The 18,413-nt window shown below is 44.7% G+C and overlaps 1 protein-coding gene across 1 annotated transcript in view; it reads right to left on the minus strand.

Annotated features, from left to right (window-relative positions):
• NUB1 (negative regulator of ubiquitin like proteins 1) overlaps positions 1-18,413 on the minus strand; it is a 64,554-nt gene that overhangs the window by 30,379 nt on the left and 15,762 nt on the right. Inside the window, exons 7-9 of the mRNA XM_083189065.1 lie at positions 13,180-13,268; positions 11,521-11,627; positions 7,235-7,421 (exon numbers count right to left, since the gene is read on the minus strand). Coding sequence (XP_083045191.1) covers positions 7,235-7,421; positions 11,521-11,627; positions 13,180-13,268 — 383 coding nt within the window. The remainder of the gene's footprint in view (positions 1-7,234; positions 7,422-11,520; positions 11,628-13,179; positions 13,269-18,413) is intronic.

The following is an 18,413-nucleotide window of genomic DNA, read 5'->3' on the forward strand; positions in this document are numbered from 1 at the left end:
ATTGGTGAAACCCCTGGGGGTTTGAAATGTACACTATACCCCTAGATGAATTCCCTGAGGGGTGTAGTTTGCAAAATGGGGTCACTTGTGGGGGGGTTCCACTGTATTGGTGCTTGGGGGGTCTTGCTAATGCGACATAGCACCCACCAACATTCCACCAGAATCTGAGCTGCAAAATCCAAAAATCACTCCTTCCCTTCTGAGTCCTGCCATGCACCCAAATGGTATTTTTTGGTCACATGTGAGGCATTGCCGTACTCGGGAGAAATTGGGGCACAGATTTTGGGGTGCTTTTTCTCCTTCATACCTTCTGAAAATGAAAAATTTTGAGCCAGAACTGCATTTTTGTGTAAAAAAATGTTATTTTTCATTTTCACTGCCCAGTTGTATCAAAATTGGTGAAACCCCTGGGGGTTTGAAATGTACACTATACCCCTAGATGAATTCCCTGAGGGGTGTAGTTTGCAAAATGGGGTCACTTGTGGGGGGCTTCCACTGTATTGGTGCTTTGGGGGTCTTGCTAATGCGACATAGCACTCACCAACATTCCACCAGAATCTGTGCTGCAAAATCCAAAAATCACTCCTTCCCTTCTGAGTCCTGCCATGCACCCAAATGGTATTTTTTGGTCACATGTGAGGCATTGCCGTACTCGGGAGAAATTGGGGCACAGATTTTGGGGTGCTTTGTCTCCTTCATACCTTCTGAAAATGAAAAATTTTGAGCCAGAACTGCATTTTTGTGTAAAAAATGTAATTTTTCATTTTCACTGCCCAGTTGTATCAAAATTGGTGAAACCCCTGGGGGTTTGAAATGTACACTATACCCCTAGATGAATTCCCTGAGGGGTGTAGTTTGCAAAATGGGGTCACTTGTGGGGGGCTTCCACTGTATTGGTGCTTGGGGGGTCTTGCTAATGCGACATAGCACCCACCAACATTCCACCAGAATCTGTGCTGCAAAATCCAAATATCACTCCTTCCCTTCTGAGTCCTGCCATGCACCCAAATGGTATTTTTTGGTCACATGTGAGGCATTGCCGTACTCGGGAGAAATTGGGGCACAGGTTTTGGGGTGCTTTGTCTCCTTCATTCCTTGTGAAAATGAAAAATTTTGAGCCAGAACTGCATTTTTGTGTAAAAAATTTAATTTTTCATTTTCACTGCCCAGTTGTACCACAATTGGTGAAACCCCTGGGGGTTTGAAATGTACACTATACCCCTAGATCAGGGGTGGCCAACCGGTCAGAGGTAAAGAGCCGAAAAATATCGGTAGTCAAGCTAAAGAGCCGACATCATGCGCGCGCCTAAGGCGCATGCGCCAAAAAAAGGGGCTTAGTCTATTTTGACCCCTTGGGTGGGTGTGATACAAATATGCCTCCAATAGTGCAGTGCCATATATACATATGCCCCCAATAGTGCCAGATACACATATGCCCCCCACGGTGCCAGGTATGCACCACACGGTGCCGGGTATGCCCCCACAGTGCCAAAAAGCTGGTATGCCCTAACAGTGCCACAAACTGCTATGCCCCCTCAGTGCCACAAACTGCTATGCCCCCACAGTGCCACAAACTGCTATGCCCCCACAGTGCAAATTTCCCAGCAGCAGCACTCACCGTTGTTGCTGCTGCTGTCAGGCAGGGAGAGGACAGTCTGGTGTCCCCCTGCAGTCCTCCTGTCATGTCACCGATGGGAGGAGAGCACAGCACACCGCGCGTCTCCTTCCCCCTCATTTCCCTGTGACTGGGCCGCCCACCAATCAAAGCTCGCTGGCCGACTCCTGATTGGCTGCTGGCCCACGAGCTCTGCTTGGCGGTCGGCCCAGTCACAATGATGCACAGTAAGGGGTAGGAGAGATGCGCGATGCGCGCTCTCCTCCCCTCAGAAGGAGAAGGGATTCAGGGAACCAGCAGCAGGGGGGACTGGGACAGATGGTGGGCGGCGGGCAGCAGTGGGAGCAGGAGCCGCACTTTACAAGAGGAAGAGCCGCATGAGGCTCAAGAGCCACAGGTTGGCCACCACTGCCCTAGATGAATTCCCTGAGGGGTGTAGTTTGCAAAATGGGGTCACTTGTGGGGGGGTTCCTAAATTTTAGCATCTTATGGTGCCTAGAAACCTACATGGTGCCTAAAAAATAATCTCATAAAAAGGAGGCTCCAAAATCAAGTAGGTGCTCCTTCTATTATGAAGCCTGTGGTTTGGTCAACGTGCACACTAGGGCCACATATAGGATATTTATGAAAACAAAAGAATTGGGGGAATCAATTTTTAGTCACATTTCTCTAGTAAAATCTACTGTGTTCCTTAGAAAAATGTATTAAAATTGCAAATCTGCAAAAAAAATGAAATTTAGAAATTTCACCTACACTTTGTTTTAATTCCTGTGAAACACCTAAAGGGTTAACAAACTTCCAAAATGCTGTTTTGAATACTGTGAGGGGTGCAGTTTTTGAAATGGCATCATTTATGGGGGTGTCTCACATACAAGTCCCTCAAAGTCACATCAGAACTGAACTGGTCCCTAAAAAAATCAGTGTTTGAAATTTTCTTGAAAATTTGAGAATTTGCTATTCATATTGTAAGCCTCCTAGTGTCCAAAAAAATTAAAAGGAAGTTGAAATAATGATGGAAACATAAAGTAGACATATGGTCTATGTTAGTTATTAACTATTTGGAGTGGTATGATTATTTGTCTCACAAGCAGAAAATTTAACATTTTGCAAATTGCTAAATTTTCCATTTTTTTACGACATTTTGGTATTTTTCACAAAAAAACACAGACTGTATCGACCCAAATTTACCACTAATTTGAAGTACAATGTGTCACGAGAAAACAATCTCAAAATCACTGGGATAAGTAAAAGCAAAAAAAAGTTATCCCCACTTAAGTGATACATGTCAGATTTGAAAAAAAGGGCTCTGTCAGGAAGGCAAAAACTGGCTGTGTCAGGAAGGGGTTAAAAATTATTTCATCCAAGCCAAAAAACATGGCAAATAAAAAACAAAAGGAACCAGCAGTTTCAGCGGTGCCAAGTTTTCCACTTGTGCAGATGTCCCTCTAACCTTGTGCAGGCATGTGCTTGCTGACAGCTGTACACTGGGGCTCATAACACCTTGGGTCTTATAAGCTACTGGTCCTTCTCTAGGGGGCTCCATCAAAACCTCAACAGAACAGACACTAAACTTGATCTTACCCAAAAGGCAGAAGAGCACCTTATGGCAGCTAGCACACATCAATCAAAACAACCATTTGGAAGTTGCATTAGTGTCACACAACAATTCTGCAACACATTAGGAAATACCCCCTGAACGGGTAATTGCCTTGCCAAACTCTGTTTTAAAATGTTTATAGTTGTCAGTTCCAAACTAAAAATGTCCAAGTATCACTTTCTTCCTGGAAAAAACGTTTATTACATTTTTAAGTAATTACCACAGAAAAACATGGATGAGAAAATCTGCACAGCAACGACCACACTTAGACATGTGTGTACAGAGCCGCACAGATACACAACCCATATCTAGGGAAACAACTTCCATGAAGATTTTTTTTTTTTTTTTTTAAAGAACCATTAAGCTTACAATACAAGTTGTGTATAATTCCAGGGGTGCCGCCATGTGGCGTTTATATTTCCAGGGGTGCCCCATGTGTGCTGTATCAGGCCAGGGGTTTCTGCCATGTGTGCTTTAGAATTCCAGGGGTGCCACCATGTGTCATGAATAATTCCAAGGGTGCCGCCATTTGTTGTGTATATTTCCAGGGTTGCCGCCATGTGGCGTGTATAATTCCAGGTGGCACCCCATGTGTGCCATATCAGTCCAGGGTGCACACCCCTTATAAATATATATATATATATTCTGGTTGATGTCATCTCTTGCTGCCCAGAGGGAAGGAACGCGCTGACGGGGGATCTTCTTTCAAATGTATTTATACAGGTATGTGTTCCAATTGTTCACGGTTATACCTGACGAAGGGGCTTAGAGCCTTGAAACATCATATTAAACCACAGTTGTATCAACATTTGTTTCAAGTCCTTGCAGAGCCATGGTCAGCAACATAGATTCGCGACCCTATGCTGAGAAGGTCGGGATTCACTTTGGGGTGGGTACCCACAGTTTGAGAACTTCTGGACTATACGATTTGGGCCTGGTTTTACCCAATTCCGGCAGATTGGGCCGAAAAATCAGGTGAAATCAGTCCAAATTGCATGTGTATGACATCCTATCTAATGCGTGGTTCTGTGCACATCGGATCAGAGCCAGAGATTGTACTGTATGTGCTGCACATAAGATAAAGCAAAGAGAAAAAAGCAGCGCTGACTTGTAATAGTTAAAACCAATAAAAACCAAATGGAAATTGGACTGATTTTACATTAAAATAAATACATTTTATTTAATACAATGAGTAACCGTATGGGGGAATGCTGGTATTTGATGCAAGTTGGCCTCACATAAGAAATGGGGAGAAAAGGGGGGCTGTCCGTTCCTATTATGCCTCGAATCGGGACCATATAAAGTGCAAATGCAAGGAATAAATGTTACTGTCAACCTGCTAGTTGAAGAATGTGGTGTGTCTTGTTCCTCCCAGGGACTCGAGGCCTGAATGTGCTGGGCCGAGTCACCATCCAAGAGTGGGGGAGTACACCCAATGGCTGCAGTCAAAGATGGTGGTACAGAGATCCTTAGGTGCAAATGGCAAGGTCCAAAAACTATGCAGATGGTGTGGTCCAAAAGATATTTCGAGGCTTGTCCGGATCAGTCCATGAAGTGTAAGTGGGCAAAACACAGAAACACCCCCCCCCCCCACACACACACACATTAATAGTGTTCACGCTAGGCTGTTTTAGCGGGGCGCCGCACCCTGCCCGATTTTTAAAGGGCAAAACGCGCCCTGCCCATATTGCGGCGCCCTGCTAAAAGAACCTAGCCTGTCCGTCCCCGCTGCGGGCTTCTGCACGCCCTGCAAGAGACTTCCCCGCCACGTTCAAAGTGCCTCTTTTCCTCCAGCACCCTGCCCTCCTGGAATGCTGGAGGGAACACTACATTAAGTGCCAAATCATGTGAGCCTCCTGGGGAGCTTCCAGGGAAAACAGGTCCGACTTGTCCTTTGGACAAGTTGGCCTAGTAGCTTATTTTTCTAATTGAGCGTCTACATATATATCAGGTTTCCTGTTTGTTTAAATGTCACTGTCAAAGCACACATGTGATATTTGCTAACAGGCTGCACCAAAGCCAGAGGGGATTTATACAATCACCAAAATCTGGTCTGATCTGCCCACCAACATGTGGATACTATTTGTAAACTGTGGAAAAAAGGGAGCCGCTGGATGCGCTTTATTAAAGAGATGGGTGATTCTGATATTTTGATTGATAGATACACAGGCACAGCAGCCATTTCCAGAGATGGTTCTGGGAGAAACCTCTGCTGACTGAATGTGTAGCCTAGAGGTGGCCAACCAATCAGATGCAATGAGACAAAAAAAATGTAAGCAAGACAAAGAGCCTAAACCACGACAGATAATGGGCGTGGCCTAGCTCCCACGAGGCCATGCCTCATTTTAAAATGGGTTGTGGCCTAGCTGAAAGCAGCACATTTATACAATACAAAAAACCATCTTGTGACACCTCAGCTTCAAACTAGCAGTGCATCCAAAAAGTATTCACAGTGCTTCGCTTTTTTTCACATTTTGTTATGTTACAGCCTTATTTCAAAATGGAATAAATTCACTTTTTCCCTCAAAATTCGACACACAATAACCCATAATGACAACATTAAAATAGTGTTTTGTAGGTTTTTGCTAATTTATTAAAAGTATAAAACGAATAAATCACATGTACATAAGTATTCACAGCCTTTGCTCAATACTTTGTGGATGCACCTTTGGCAGCAATTATAGCCTCGAGTCTTTTTGAATATGATGCCACAAGCTTGGCACACCTATCTTTGGGCATTTTGTAATTATGGGGTATTGTGTGTAGAATTTTGAGGGGAAAAAAAGGAATTTATTCCATTTTGAAATAGGGCTTTAACATAACAAAATGTGGCAATAGTGAAGCACTGTGAATACTTTCTGGATCCACTGTAGCAGCACATTTATGCTTTTTATTAACTTTATTTTAAACCACACACCCTTTTAATGCACCTTAACCTTAAGACATAATTATTTTAATCTTAGCAACCCAATTAAGCACTACAAAACGCCAAATGCTATATTATTAATGCAGGACTCTATCGCAGGCTAAGCCTACAGCTGAATCGGTCCCCATCACTCGTGACTAAAATAACTTATAAGTAGAGACAGGATTATATGCAACATAAAAAGCTTGAAATATGCATGCAAATATGCATGAAAAGTGTTAAAATATGCTACATTAAATAATAAAAAAAGTAATTTTTAACTTATTTATTTAAAAATCAGCATACAATTAGTTGCAAATAAACCTCAAAAATAGGCCCACGGCATCTGCAGATGTCTAGTGCTGTACACAGGGTTTTTTTTCTTCCTGGCTGCTACAGCACACTGCAGCGTCCAAAGCTCTTCTTGCATCAACTACACGGAGCCTCATCTCCAGCGCCGATGGATCAAATGTCAGCATAGCGTGTGAGGGCGGCGCAGTGGAAGGCTTCCTCCCTGCGCCGCATACTCACTGTGACACGGCATTTCCTCTGCGCCGCGTGATGTCACAACCCTTCTGCCCACCTCCTCTGCTGCAGATGTCTGTCTCTTGTTGGAAAGTCCCAGGCCAGGGGCAGGCAAAGGTTCAGGAGCTTGGTAATGGCATCCGTCCCAACTGACTTTTATCAACATGGATTGGCAGCCTAGAGCAGTGTCAGACATAGTGTACATCCAAGGTTCCCCACACTGCGCACATATTGCCCCAGCCTGCACACTCTACCACTACCTGGCCAGCAGCAGCAGGGCAAAGCAGTGCTGTGACTCGCGGGTGGGAAGGGGGCAGGGCCTAAAATATGCACCAGTACTAAATTTTAGGTAAAATATGAAATAACCAGTGAGAATGGGCAAAATATGCAAATGCATATGCAAATATGCAAATGCATATAATCCTGTCTCTACTTATAAGCCTTGAAAAGAAGCTGGTCCTATAGGGTGATTTAGTACCAAACACGTTGTCTTATCTGATACAATAATGTGGCCTCTAGTTGAGAAGAGTCTGCAAGATACAGGGGACCTAGTTCTGGTATCACTGTGAAAGAGTAAAGAGAGAGAACATACTTTTATGTGGACCAGCCTTTCATGGTTTTCTCCATAAACTTTATTGAAGCTTCTTTGAGACAGGTTTAGTTTTGAGTCTGCATCATCCAAGCATTCTAACTGTCCCAAGCGGAAGTAGCACCAGACTATGTCAAGCTGCAGGATGGCATAATTATCCACAGAGTATAGCAGTTCCGTCCCACACTCACTGGAAGAGAAACAAAAAATTAGATGAGAAAAAAAATTCCTCTTTTTTTGTTTCTGATGTCTGGAATGTGTTCCATCTATGAGAGCAGAGTGGGTTGGAACTCGCTCTTTATTGGTTGCACTGGAACGATCGATCACCACAGAAAATAGTGAAAATGACAACAAGACCACTCTGCCTGAGCCAGAGAAGACCTCTGGCAGAATGGAAATATTCAAGTTCATATAATAACTGCTATCTTATACTCTTCAGGAGGACAATTCCACTGATGAATACTCTCCACATTTGACAATTTTTTTTTAACAGGGGTAGGAAACCGTGTCCATTTGTTAGTGTTTGTTCGAACACCCTGCATCTTCCAAAACTTGTGCATTTCCTCTTCCCTGTCTGGGTTGTCGCTTTCTGCTGTGGTGCTTCTAGCCTTGGTCTGGTCTGCATATCAGTTCTGAAATATAGACCAGACCTGCGGTAGAAGCACCACAGCAGAGAGCAACACCCCAGGCAGGGAAGAGGAACTGCACAGGTTTTGGAAGATGCAGGGTGCTGGAATAAACACTAATATAGTGACAAGGTATAGTGGGGCAGATGTATTAAGCCTGTTGAAGTGATAAAGCGGTGATAAAAGGGGAAAGTGATAATGCACCAGCCAATCAGCTGTGTCTGAATAATAACAGATAGGAGTTGATTGGCTGGTGCGTTATCACCTTCCGCTTTATCATTTCGCCAGGCTTAATGTATCTGCCCCAGTGTATAATGTGGAACATTTATCCCTTTCCTGCATCCAGGTATAAAAGTATCATGTAAAGAACAAAGCAGAGTTTAACATCTTAGTTTGAACAGCAGCAGTGGAACTTGCGAGTGATGGGCCCATGTGCCAATATTTGCTTTGGCCCCTCCTTTCTAGGACCCAAGCGGAGTTCGAAATACGGTATGCGATAGTGAGTTATGTGACTGCCAAAAAATGCAGACAGCATCTTCAAGGTAAATTTACTAAAGCTTAAAAATGAAAAGAGGTGATGCCCACGGCAACCAGATTCTGTAATTTTCTAGGATGCAATAGAGAAAAGATAAACAGAATCTGATTGGATGGTATGGGCAACATCATCTCTTTTCACTTTAAGGGTAAATTTGCCCCTTAGGGTCTAGGATGACAGGCAGCGTGTGACAGGGAGAGTCAGAGGGTGACATGGACAGTGACAAATGCAGGATTTCTAGAGGGGGGTTTCCAAATGTAATCCAAAATATCCCACTCTACAACACATTGGAAAAAATACAGGAGTCTGTGGAGTGGTAACAGCCCTGATAATTAGTCTTTTTATACACTGGAAATGAATGTAATGCAGTATTAACATTTAACATTACTGATGGTCTATAGCAATGATTTTCAACCTTTTTCAGGTCGCGGCACACCTGACAAGACTTTAAAATTGCCAAGGCACACCAACAGTTTTTAATCAAATATAATAAGTAATAACAAATATTGACATATATTTAATATATGTTGAGATCTGTTACCATTTCCTTTAAAATTAGTAGAAACAAATAGGTTTTACTTACATAAAATATCAGTGGGAAACCTATGCCCCAATATGCCAGATATCACATATGCCCCCACTATGCCAGATATCACATATGCCCCCACTATGCCAGATATCACATATGCCCCACTATGCCCGATATCACATATGCCCCCAATATGCCAGATAACACATATGCCCACAATATGCCAGATAAGACATATGCCCACAATATGCCAGATAAGACATATGCCCCCACTATGCCAGATAACACATATGCACCCACTATGCCAGATAAGACATATGCCCCCACTATGCCAGTTATCACATATGCCCCCACTATGCCAGATAACACATATGCCCCACTATGCCAGATATCACATATGCCCCCACTATGCCAGATATCATATATGCCCCCAATATGCCAGATATCACATATGCCCCCACTATGCCAGATATCACATATGCCCCACTATGCCAGATATCACATTTGCCCCACTATGCCCGATATCACATATGCCCCCAATATGCCAGATAACACATATGCCCACAATATGCCAGATAACACATATGCCCACAATATGCCAGATAAGACATATGCCCCCACTATGCCAGATAACACATATGCCCCCACTATGCCAGATAAGACATATGCCCCCACTATGCCAGATATCACATATGCCCCCACTATGCCAGATAACACATATGCCCCCAATATGCCAGATATCACATATGCCCCCAATATGCCAGATATCACATATGCCCACAATATGCCAGATAAGACATATGCCCACAATATGCCAGATAAGACATATGCCCCCACTATGCCAGATAAGACAAATGCCCCCACTATGCCAGATAACACATATGCCCACAATATGCCAGATAACACATATGCCCACAATATGCCAGATAAGACATATGCCCCCACTATGCCAGATAACACATGTCCCCAATATGCCAGATAACACATATGCCCCCTCACAGTGCAGCCGCTCGCCCCCTCCTCCCGCCTCCGCCGCCAAGCCCCTCAGCCCTGCACTGTGAATCATATTAATTGGTTACATTGCCCCTATGCCCAGCCAGCTGGCACATGCCATTCGCCCAGTGTTGCCTCCAGCTCCTTCATATCATATGATGGAGCTGGAGGCAACACTGGGCGAATGGCATGTGTCAGCTGGCTGGGCATAGGGGCAATGTAACCAATTAATATGTGTCAGCTGGCTGGCTGGGCATAGGGGCAGTGGTTACCTGGCTGATTATGATGGCCTGGTTGTGGCAGGCAGGGAGGGTGGGCCGCAGCTGAGTGCCCGTGTCGGACCACCAGCCAGGTGATGCCAAAGCCTGGCTGGCAGCAAAGGGAGTCTGGAGAGGAGCAAGATGCCTGGGCTCTGGCTGCTGCTAGGAAGCTCCGGGGATACGAGGAAGGCTGCAGGCCTGACAGGTGCGGTGCGGTCCGCAGCTCTGACAGACGCACGCTGTCTCAGGCTGCCTGGATGAAATGGCGCCGATGAGGAAGGACTCGGGTGATTCGCCGTGACATGCTGTCACGCGGCACACCTGAGGACTGGCCACGGCACACTAGTGTGCCGCGGCACACAGGTTGAAAAACTGTGGTCTATAGTATAGGCTGTTTCACGCATTAAAAAGATAAGTGGTCAGTAAAACATATCAGAATAAATACACAAACAGAATAGAACCAGTACTGCTCTTTCTAAGCTCACAATCTCCCACTTCATGGTAGGACTCCTGTCTCTTCCTCCTGGTAGCTGCTCTCTGGTCCAGTACAATGTTTGAGGGCTCAGATCCACACATACAGTAAATGTGGTAGAAGAAGCTGGTACATTGTAAGCTGGCAGCAGCTCTGCTATGTCCCTTACACTGCATGATGTGGTGATCGCTCTGTTGATCATATTATATACTATTGCTATTGTTGTCATAATTTAAGGCACTTGTCAAGACAGAAACCCCCCCTGTGTTTGCCTTTGCATGAAGATGCACCGGCAGTAGTTCCGGCTGAAACAGAGGATAACAGGCAGAGGGTGGCGGGAGGCAGAGGGTGACATGGAGATATACCAGAAGTAGCTCCAACCCTTTAAAATCATTTTAAAGCAGCAAAAATTAAAAAGAATATTATCCTGCCAATTGTGGGAACCAGCAAGAGTTAATTGACCAACCCTGAACAGTATTCATGAGCTGTAGTACATAGAACACTGCTACTGGTGGCAGTACTAGGAAAAGTGAGGGCATTCTTAATAAAGACCTTCCAGGAAACATGGCTGAACTCCTTGATGCACGGGATGAGGAAACTCAAATTCCCATTTCTCTTAAAATGAATATTAGAATACTAAACTAGGTACAATATATTTGACATGATACAAATGTTAGTCGAAGGTACATGAAATCTATAGCCCTACTAAAAGCCTATTAGAGGTTGACCTTTGTAGTCCCTTGGTGAGACCTGTCATATACTGCAATGTTTTTTAGGCTCCTTCCAACTCGGAAAGCATGACAGACTAATTTGAGGAAAAACAACAGCGAGACCTTATAACCTTGTATACAGATAAGAATGAATCAGCCCTTACCAGAAGTGTTTGTCTGCATCCAACAAGAACTGCAGTGCTAAAGCATACTCTGTTCTCTTCAGGAATGCTCTTCCTCGTTCATTATAGCCCATAGCCAGCATGAGGGCCTGGAGACAAGAATTCAAGCAACGGAACAGTCAGAAATAGTCATCATTACACAGAGGACAATGTGGCGAAAAACAAATGTTGCAAGCTGAAAAGAAAACAGGGCAGAGATTGCAGAGATGGGTCTCTGGGGGGAGATTTCTTACTATCACCCAAATTGCTGGGATTGAAGCTTGCCAGATTTCAGCAATGACATATGGAGAGAAATTAACTGTTCATTCTTTCCGAAGTGTCACTAAAGAGGTCAGGCAGTCATATAAAGTAACAGTAAGCACCTCATAATGACGCTGTCTGGATGGAAGAGAGACAGTAAATTGTCAGTAAGTCGACACCAGATGGTCGACAGAGTCAAAAGGTCGGCAGTTAAATGGGTGCCAGGTTTAAAGGGACAATAGAAAAAACTTTGACACATGGATTTTCAGGATTAGGCTTATGGTACCCATACACATTTTTGCCCGATTTCACCCAATGGATCAGGACGATAAATCGGGTGACCTAGTCACAAAACGCATGTGTATGACATCCGATCCAATGAGCAGTCCTGTGCGAATTAGATCAGATTTGGAGGTCGGGCCTGTAGAACGTCTGACCTCTGACTCGGCCCCGGTAGTGGGGAACGGGGTCGCATGTGATACATCGAATGTGAAAGGACCACATGTGATGTATACCCGGGTGGCACAAGAGGGAACGGATGGCCGTACACTGCTGCGAGACATCATAGTAGTGTATAGCCACCTTAAGGATGCTGATGGGGACAGTTTGCGTTAGGCCATGCAGAGGGATAGTTTACGTTAGGCCATGCAGAGGGACAGTTTGCGTTAGGCCATGCAGAGGGACAGTTTGCGTTAGGCCATGCAGAGGGACAGTTTGCGTTAGGCCATGCAGAGGGACAGTTTGCGTTAGGCCATGCAGAGGGACAGTTTGCGTTAGGCCATGCAGAGGGACAGTTTGCGTTAGGCCATGCAGAGGGACAGTTTGCGTTAGGCCATGCAGAGGGACAGTTTGCGTTAGGCCATGCAGAGGGACAGTTTGCGTTAGGCCATGCAGAGGGACAGTTTGCGTTAGGCCATGCAGAGGGACAGTTTGCGTTAGGCCATGCAGAGGGACAGTTTGCGTTAGGCCATGCAGAGGGACAGTTTGCGTTAGGCCATGCAGAGGGACAGTTTGCGTTAGGCCATGCAGAGGGACAGTTTGCGTTAGGCCATGCAGAGGGACAGTTTGCGTTAGGCCATGCAGAGGGAAAGTTTGCGTTAGGCCATGCAGAGGGACAGTTTGCGTTAGGCCATGCAAAGTGAGTGTACACTCCCTGTTGTTAATGACCCCCTCCCTCGTCCATCATGTCATATGTTTGAGGACAATGAACAAATGTAATTGAGCAGGAAACTTAAAATAATTCCATACACTGATTAAACTGGGAAGGCAGATAATGTGTCTCACATTTACGTAGGCAGATATTGGGGAACTCCAGATCCCAAGTAATGTTATACATTAATGGTTAACTTAACTTGTGCTAAACACAGACAATCGCACCAATGAAAAAACAAGGTGTCTTACCTTTTTTGCTGCTTTAGGAATTTTGAGGGATCGACCTGTCTGATTTGCAATCTCCAAGTATGGCATTGTGTCTACATCAGACGTCTCGCCTGTCAGGAGAAATTCATTGGGATTTAGTTAGCAAACAACTCATTTTCCAACAATAAACAATAATACACACTTAAACATATTTTGCTAAATAGATTTCTTGCTACTACAATTCTCCAGGGTCCTTATATTTGTATAGATATCTACTACCACCACAGGTGCACCGTGGTATTGTTCTTCTAATCAGTAGTAGTCACTTATTTGTAAAGCCAAGTTTTCATTTAGGGCCAAACTATCAATTGGCAGGAGGGCCCACAGCCCCAGGCCTCCAGATAAAAATAGGTCCATCATTATGACACATGATCAGGACCGGCCACCCAGCTTTTTCACTTTAGGCCAAAAACACTATTTCTACTTTCCTCCCACAATGACGCCATGTTTCTACGTTTTGTTGAGACGTTAGGGCAGATGGTGCAGGTGGTGAACATGTCCACAAGGCACTGATCACACCATCACAGGACTGGTCGCAGCTCCTCCCCTTCCCCAATAGGCCCTTGATTATTAGGTCAGCCCTGACTATGTGGGAGATTTAATTAGCTGCAGGTTGTTCCGCATTGCATCTGCTCCCAAGTAATGTTATAGGACCATGGTCACCTTTCAACTAGTCCAGATACAGCACTTAATACAAAATCTATTAGCACCACCCAGAGGTGAGAACAAGTATCTACTTCAAACTGAACAGCTCCGGACACTTCACTCGGAAGCAGAGGCCATGCACCACAACCTTCAGCTAATAGAATTTTTTCCTTTCCTTGTGGTACAGAGATAGGCACTACACACTACTTGGACAGGGTCAGAGGCCATATAGGGTGAGATGCAGCCACTAAACAAGAGCCCTATAAGTTTTGTCATCAATGAGGTCTACTAATGTGATAAAAAACAACAACACAGGCAGGTCATGTGTCTGATGTGTCTATGGTCGTAGCTTTAAGCCACACTTGCTGATACTGTATATTGAAATAGCAGCACATGTGGGCAGGAAAAGAGGTCAGATAAAATCTCTAATATACAGTACTAGTGCCTGCACCCTGGTCACTGGGCTGTGAAGTAACCACAGTGCTCTAATTCTGGAAGCAGCAGAGGATTGGACCAATTAAAACCATCAGCTGGGATACAACTTCTGTCTCACAAATTTAGACTGTTGATCTGTAAAAACCACAGGAGCCAGAACTTTTATTTGCTTGCTTTTCCAGTACATAAATATAGATCTCAATTTATGAAACCTTTCCCTGGCTCTAGAGTAAGATCGTCCAGTCCCTCATAATTCATACTATAATCATTTTCAACACCCTTTTAGATATGCTGAAATGTGTTTTCGGCAATTAAACTCTATGGAGTTTTGTCTTCACATGCAATTTAGACTAAGTTTTTGTCATTTATAAAAACACATTTTGGGAGTTTTCTCACGCAACCTTTTGGATTTCTTGAGGAACGTGTGTACTGCCTTTGGGAGGTCCACTAAGCTCTTTGTGTTCTTTATGTAAGTAACAGATTAGTCCTAGTCCATCTTACTGTACACACATGTGAACAGCCTGTGCTCACAGCAAAGGGCTCTATGTGCGCATACCAGTACACCACAGCCCTCACTTGGGCAAAACACACCCCTAGGACAACCATGCTTCAACAAAAAGACCCCTAAGTGAGACAAGTCTCTAGTATGGTAATAAGCATGATTTTATTTACACAGCTAAATGGGCCTGATACCTGTTTGTAAAGGTATTGCACGGCCACAAGGAAGGGGCTGTGCAAATGAAATGCACCAGGAGTCAGTAGGGGATAGATGCTTTCTGGTGGCCCTCGAGTGCTGTGTCTGAGGGTGCAGCATTGGATCACAAGGCTGCATCCTTGCAAGGTTGCATTCTGCGACCGGATTCAGTATTGAATCCCGGCGGTCGGGATCCCGGCGTTCAGAATCCCGACGCCGGAATCCCGACAGCCGAAATGCCGACAAGGGGGGGACGTGGATCGCCCCCCCCTTGCGGGCTCGCTGCGCTCGCCACGCAGCGGGCCCGGTGCCTCGCCACGCAGCGGGCCCGGTGCCTCGCTACGCTCGGCACACTAATTTATTCTCCCTCAAGGGGTGTCGTGGACACCCACGGAGGGAGAATGTGTTGGTATTTCGGCGGTCCTGATTCCGGCGTCGGGATTCTGAACGCCGGGATCCCGACCGCCGGGATTGTAACTGCATCCCCTGCGACCATTGGTCGCAGAACACAAACACATGGTTCCGGAAGACCTGCATCCAACGCACATACCTGGACCCAATGTGTCCTCATTTTGAAGAATTTTACCAGGTGCCACACTTCAAACAGGGGACTGTAAGTGGCTTTGTGTGACCAGTTCTGTGCAGAGCTCCAAACACCATTGGGTTTGTGTACAAATATGAATTAGGGCCAATATATAAGGTATTGAAAAGTGCTAGAGATGCATGTGAGTCATCTGTAAAATGAAACTTTTTGTATGGATGGTGTAATGGTTAGCATTACTGCCTCACAGCACTGTTCAATTCCCACCATGGCTCTAACTGTGCGGTGTTTGTATATTCTCCACGTGCTTGCATGGATTTCCTCCGGGTACTCCGGTTTCCTCCCACAATCTAAAAATATACTGGTAGGCTAATTGGCTCCCAACAAATTAACCCTGGAATGCTTGTGTGCGCATGTACATGTGTTAGGGAATATAGATTGTAAGCTCCACTGGGGCAGGGACTGATGTGAATGTTCAAATTTTCTCTGTAAAGCGCTGCGGAATATGTGTGCGCTATTTAAGAAACAGTTAATAAATAATTAATAATAGATAACATCAAATTATTTTTCATTCTCTTACCCCTAGCTTCTGTCAAGTCAGCAATGTGTTAGAACTTTATAAGCAAACACTAAAAACAGATCCATTTGTTGAATCAAAATACTGTGGAATAACTATCAGTAAGAATCACTTTGGGATACGATTCAGATAAAAGGTATCACAATGTAGACCTATTGCACCATTTCCAAGTGTTATTGAAGCGGATGTAAGTAAGTAAGTAAGTTTTATTTATATACTTTCTCCAACAGGACTCAAGGCGCTTCACAGACATTAAAAATAACAATGCACATACTGTAATACAAAGGGTTATCAGTACAAGGAACAGGCAACAATGGCAGTACAGATATACATCACACGTACAGATATGAACAAGACACATTCTAATAAGGGACACGAACATGGGGAACATGTTTACCGAGCTGTGCAGTACCCAGGCAGCCATTCAGCGGTGCCACATGGTGATTGCACAGCCAGCCAGATAGGTAGCCAGTAACAGCACAGAATATATATATATATATATATATATATATATATATATACACATATACAGGATACGACGGGCCCTTCAGGGTCCAATCAGGGCAGTCACCAGCAAGTATAACAAAAAGAGGTTGCACCACGTGTAACTCAATGATGACGGGGGATTCTGTTGCACACCCACATAGTGGTCAACCCTACAAAATACATCACAAACTTACATGCACGAGTGCTTTTGCCATCTATGTACTTATCTGTCCGTGTGGAAAATATTATGTGGGCCTTACATCCAGGCCCTTTCGTGAATGGCAAACCACAGGACAGATATAAGACAGGCTCTCTCTTCTGGCGAAACACACAAACCAGTGGCACGGCATTGTGTCCAGTTGGGACATCAAATAGTATCCATCCGAAGTATCCTTGTAGACCACATTGCGAAACCTGCACGAGGAGGAGATTGTGTACTAGCACTGAGAAGATGCGAGGCGCGATGGATATACAAACTGGACACTATTGCCCCTCGTGGGTTAAACGGGTTTTGTATATAAAAAAAAAAATTTTTGTCCACTCTGCTATGTCGCTGCAGAATATATTATATGCGGTGATATACTGAATGAGACCACATATTATCAACCTTAGCTGGCACTCCTTTAAATAAGTACATAACATATTTAAGCAATTATTATCCCCAATAGTGTAACATCATAGTCACTTCATTATATGCACTATGCACTTTAATAGATCCGATAGGATCTACAGGACTAACACGCTACATTGGTTTCCATGGTGATATTCACCATGGATCGGTCCGCAACTTGTATTACACTGATTTACGGCAAGTGGAACGCACACATTCGACACTTCCGGCTTGTGAGACGCACGGCCATACTGTATCCGGCGTCCTGATGCGGAAATAACAGCACTGAATATGTGCGGCGGACAGCGTGTATAGAGGTGAGTTAACACCCACCTGTTAATAATTCTGTCATTAACTACACTATTTAAGGGGGCGCCTAAGGCTAATTCAGTGATCTTCAATCCCTGATACTGCTTGGTTGTGTGGTTGCCTTCTTGAAAAAGGCCGGACATCGGCCGAAACGTCGACCAGGACTGCGGTCCCCCACTATTTGGTGATGTGGGGGTGATAAACCTTTTTTTTTTATACTTGCTGGTGAGTGCCCTGATTGGACCCTGAAGGGCCCGTCGTATCCTGTATTATAGGAGCATACGTTGCTGCCATAGAGGAGCACCCCATCTTTAAACATTTGGGGAACATATAATTACTGAGCTGTGCAGGACCAAGGCAGCCATTTAGCGGCGCCACATGGTGATTGCACCAGCCAGCACCGTACATATAGAACACATTAGAACAGTACAGGGTACACAGAACTAGACATATCACAATTAAAGCACAATTCTTAGTACACAATACAGCTGAGCTATAAGGAAGTGAATGAGAATAGATGCAGGTATAGATTGTAGGCAAGTAAGAGAGCTGTAGTTGAAATGCAAGAAGAGTGCTGTGAGAACAGGAGGGAGGAGGAGATGTTCAATATATCCACTAAAAATGCCAGTGTCACTCACATTTGTTATATGAATTCAAATATGGATTATATTTTTTCTATAAAGGTACAGATGGAGCACTCTCATTCAGAATGTCCCCGCTGGCGAGCGCTAGCGGAGAGGACTTCATCCAACTGGGACACGTGGGCATCTCAAACGCATGCTCGTCCCAGTCTCTCGGTGGTGGGACCCTGCCGTCTCCACACTCAAAGGCAGACGGCCAGGGTTAGGGGGGTGGGTGCGGGGAGGAGTCGGGGTCAGGCAATGGCAGTGAGAGATGCGGCGTGGAACTCTATTGGAAC

This window comes from Crinia signifera, chromosome 5 (assembly GCF_055691185.1).
Source record: "Crinia signifera chromosome 5, ASM5569118v1, whole genome shotgun sequence".
Classification (NCBI taxonomy): Eukaryota; Metazoa; Chordata; class Amphibia; order Anura; family Myobatrachidae; genus Crinia; species Crinia signifera.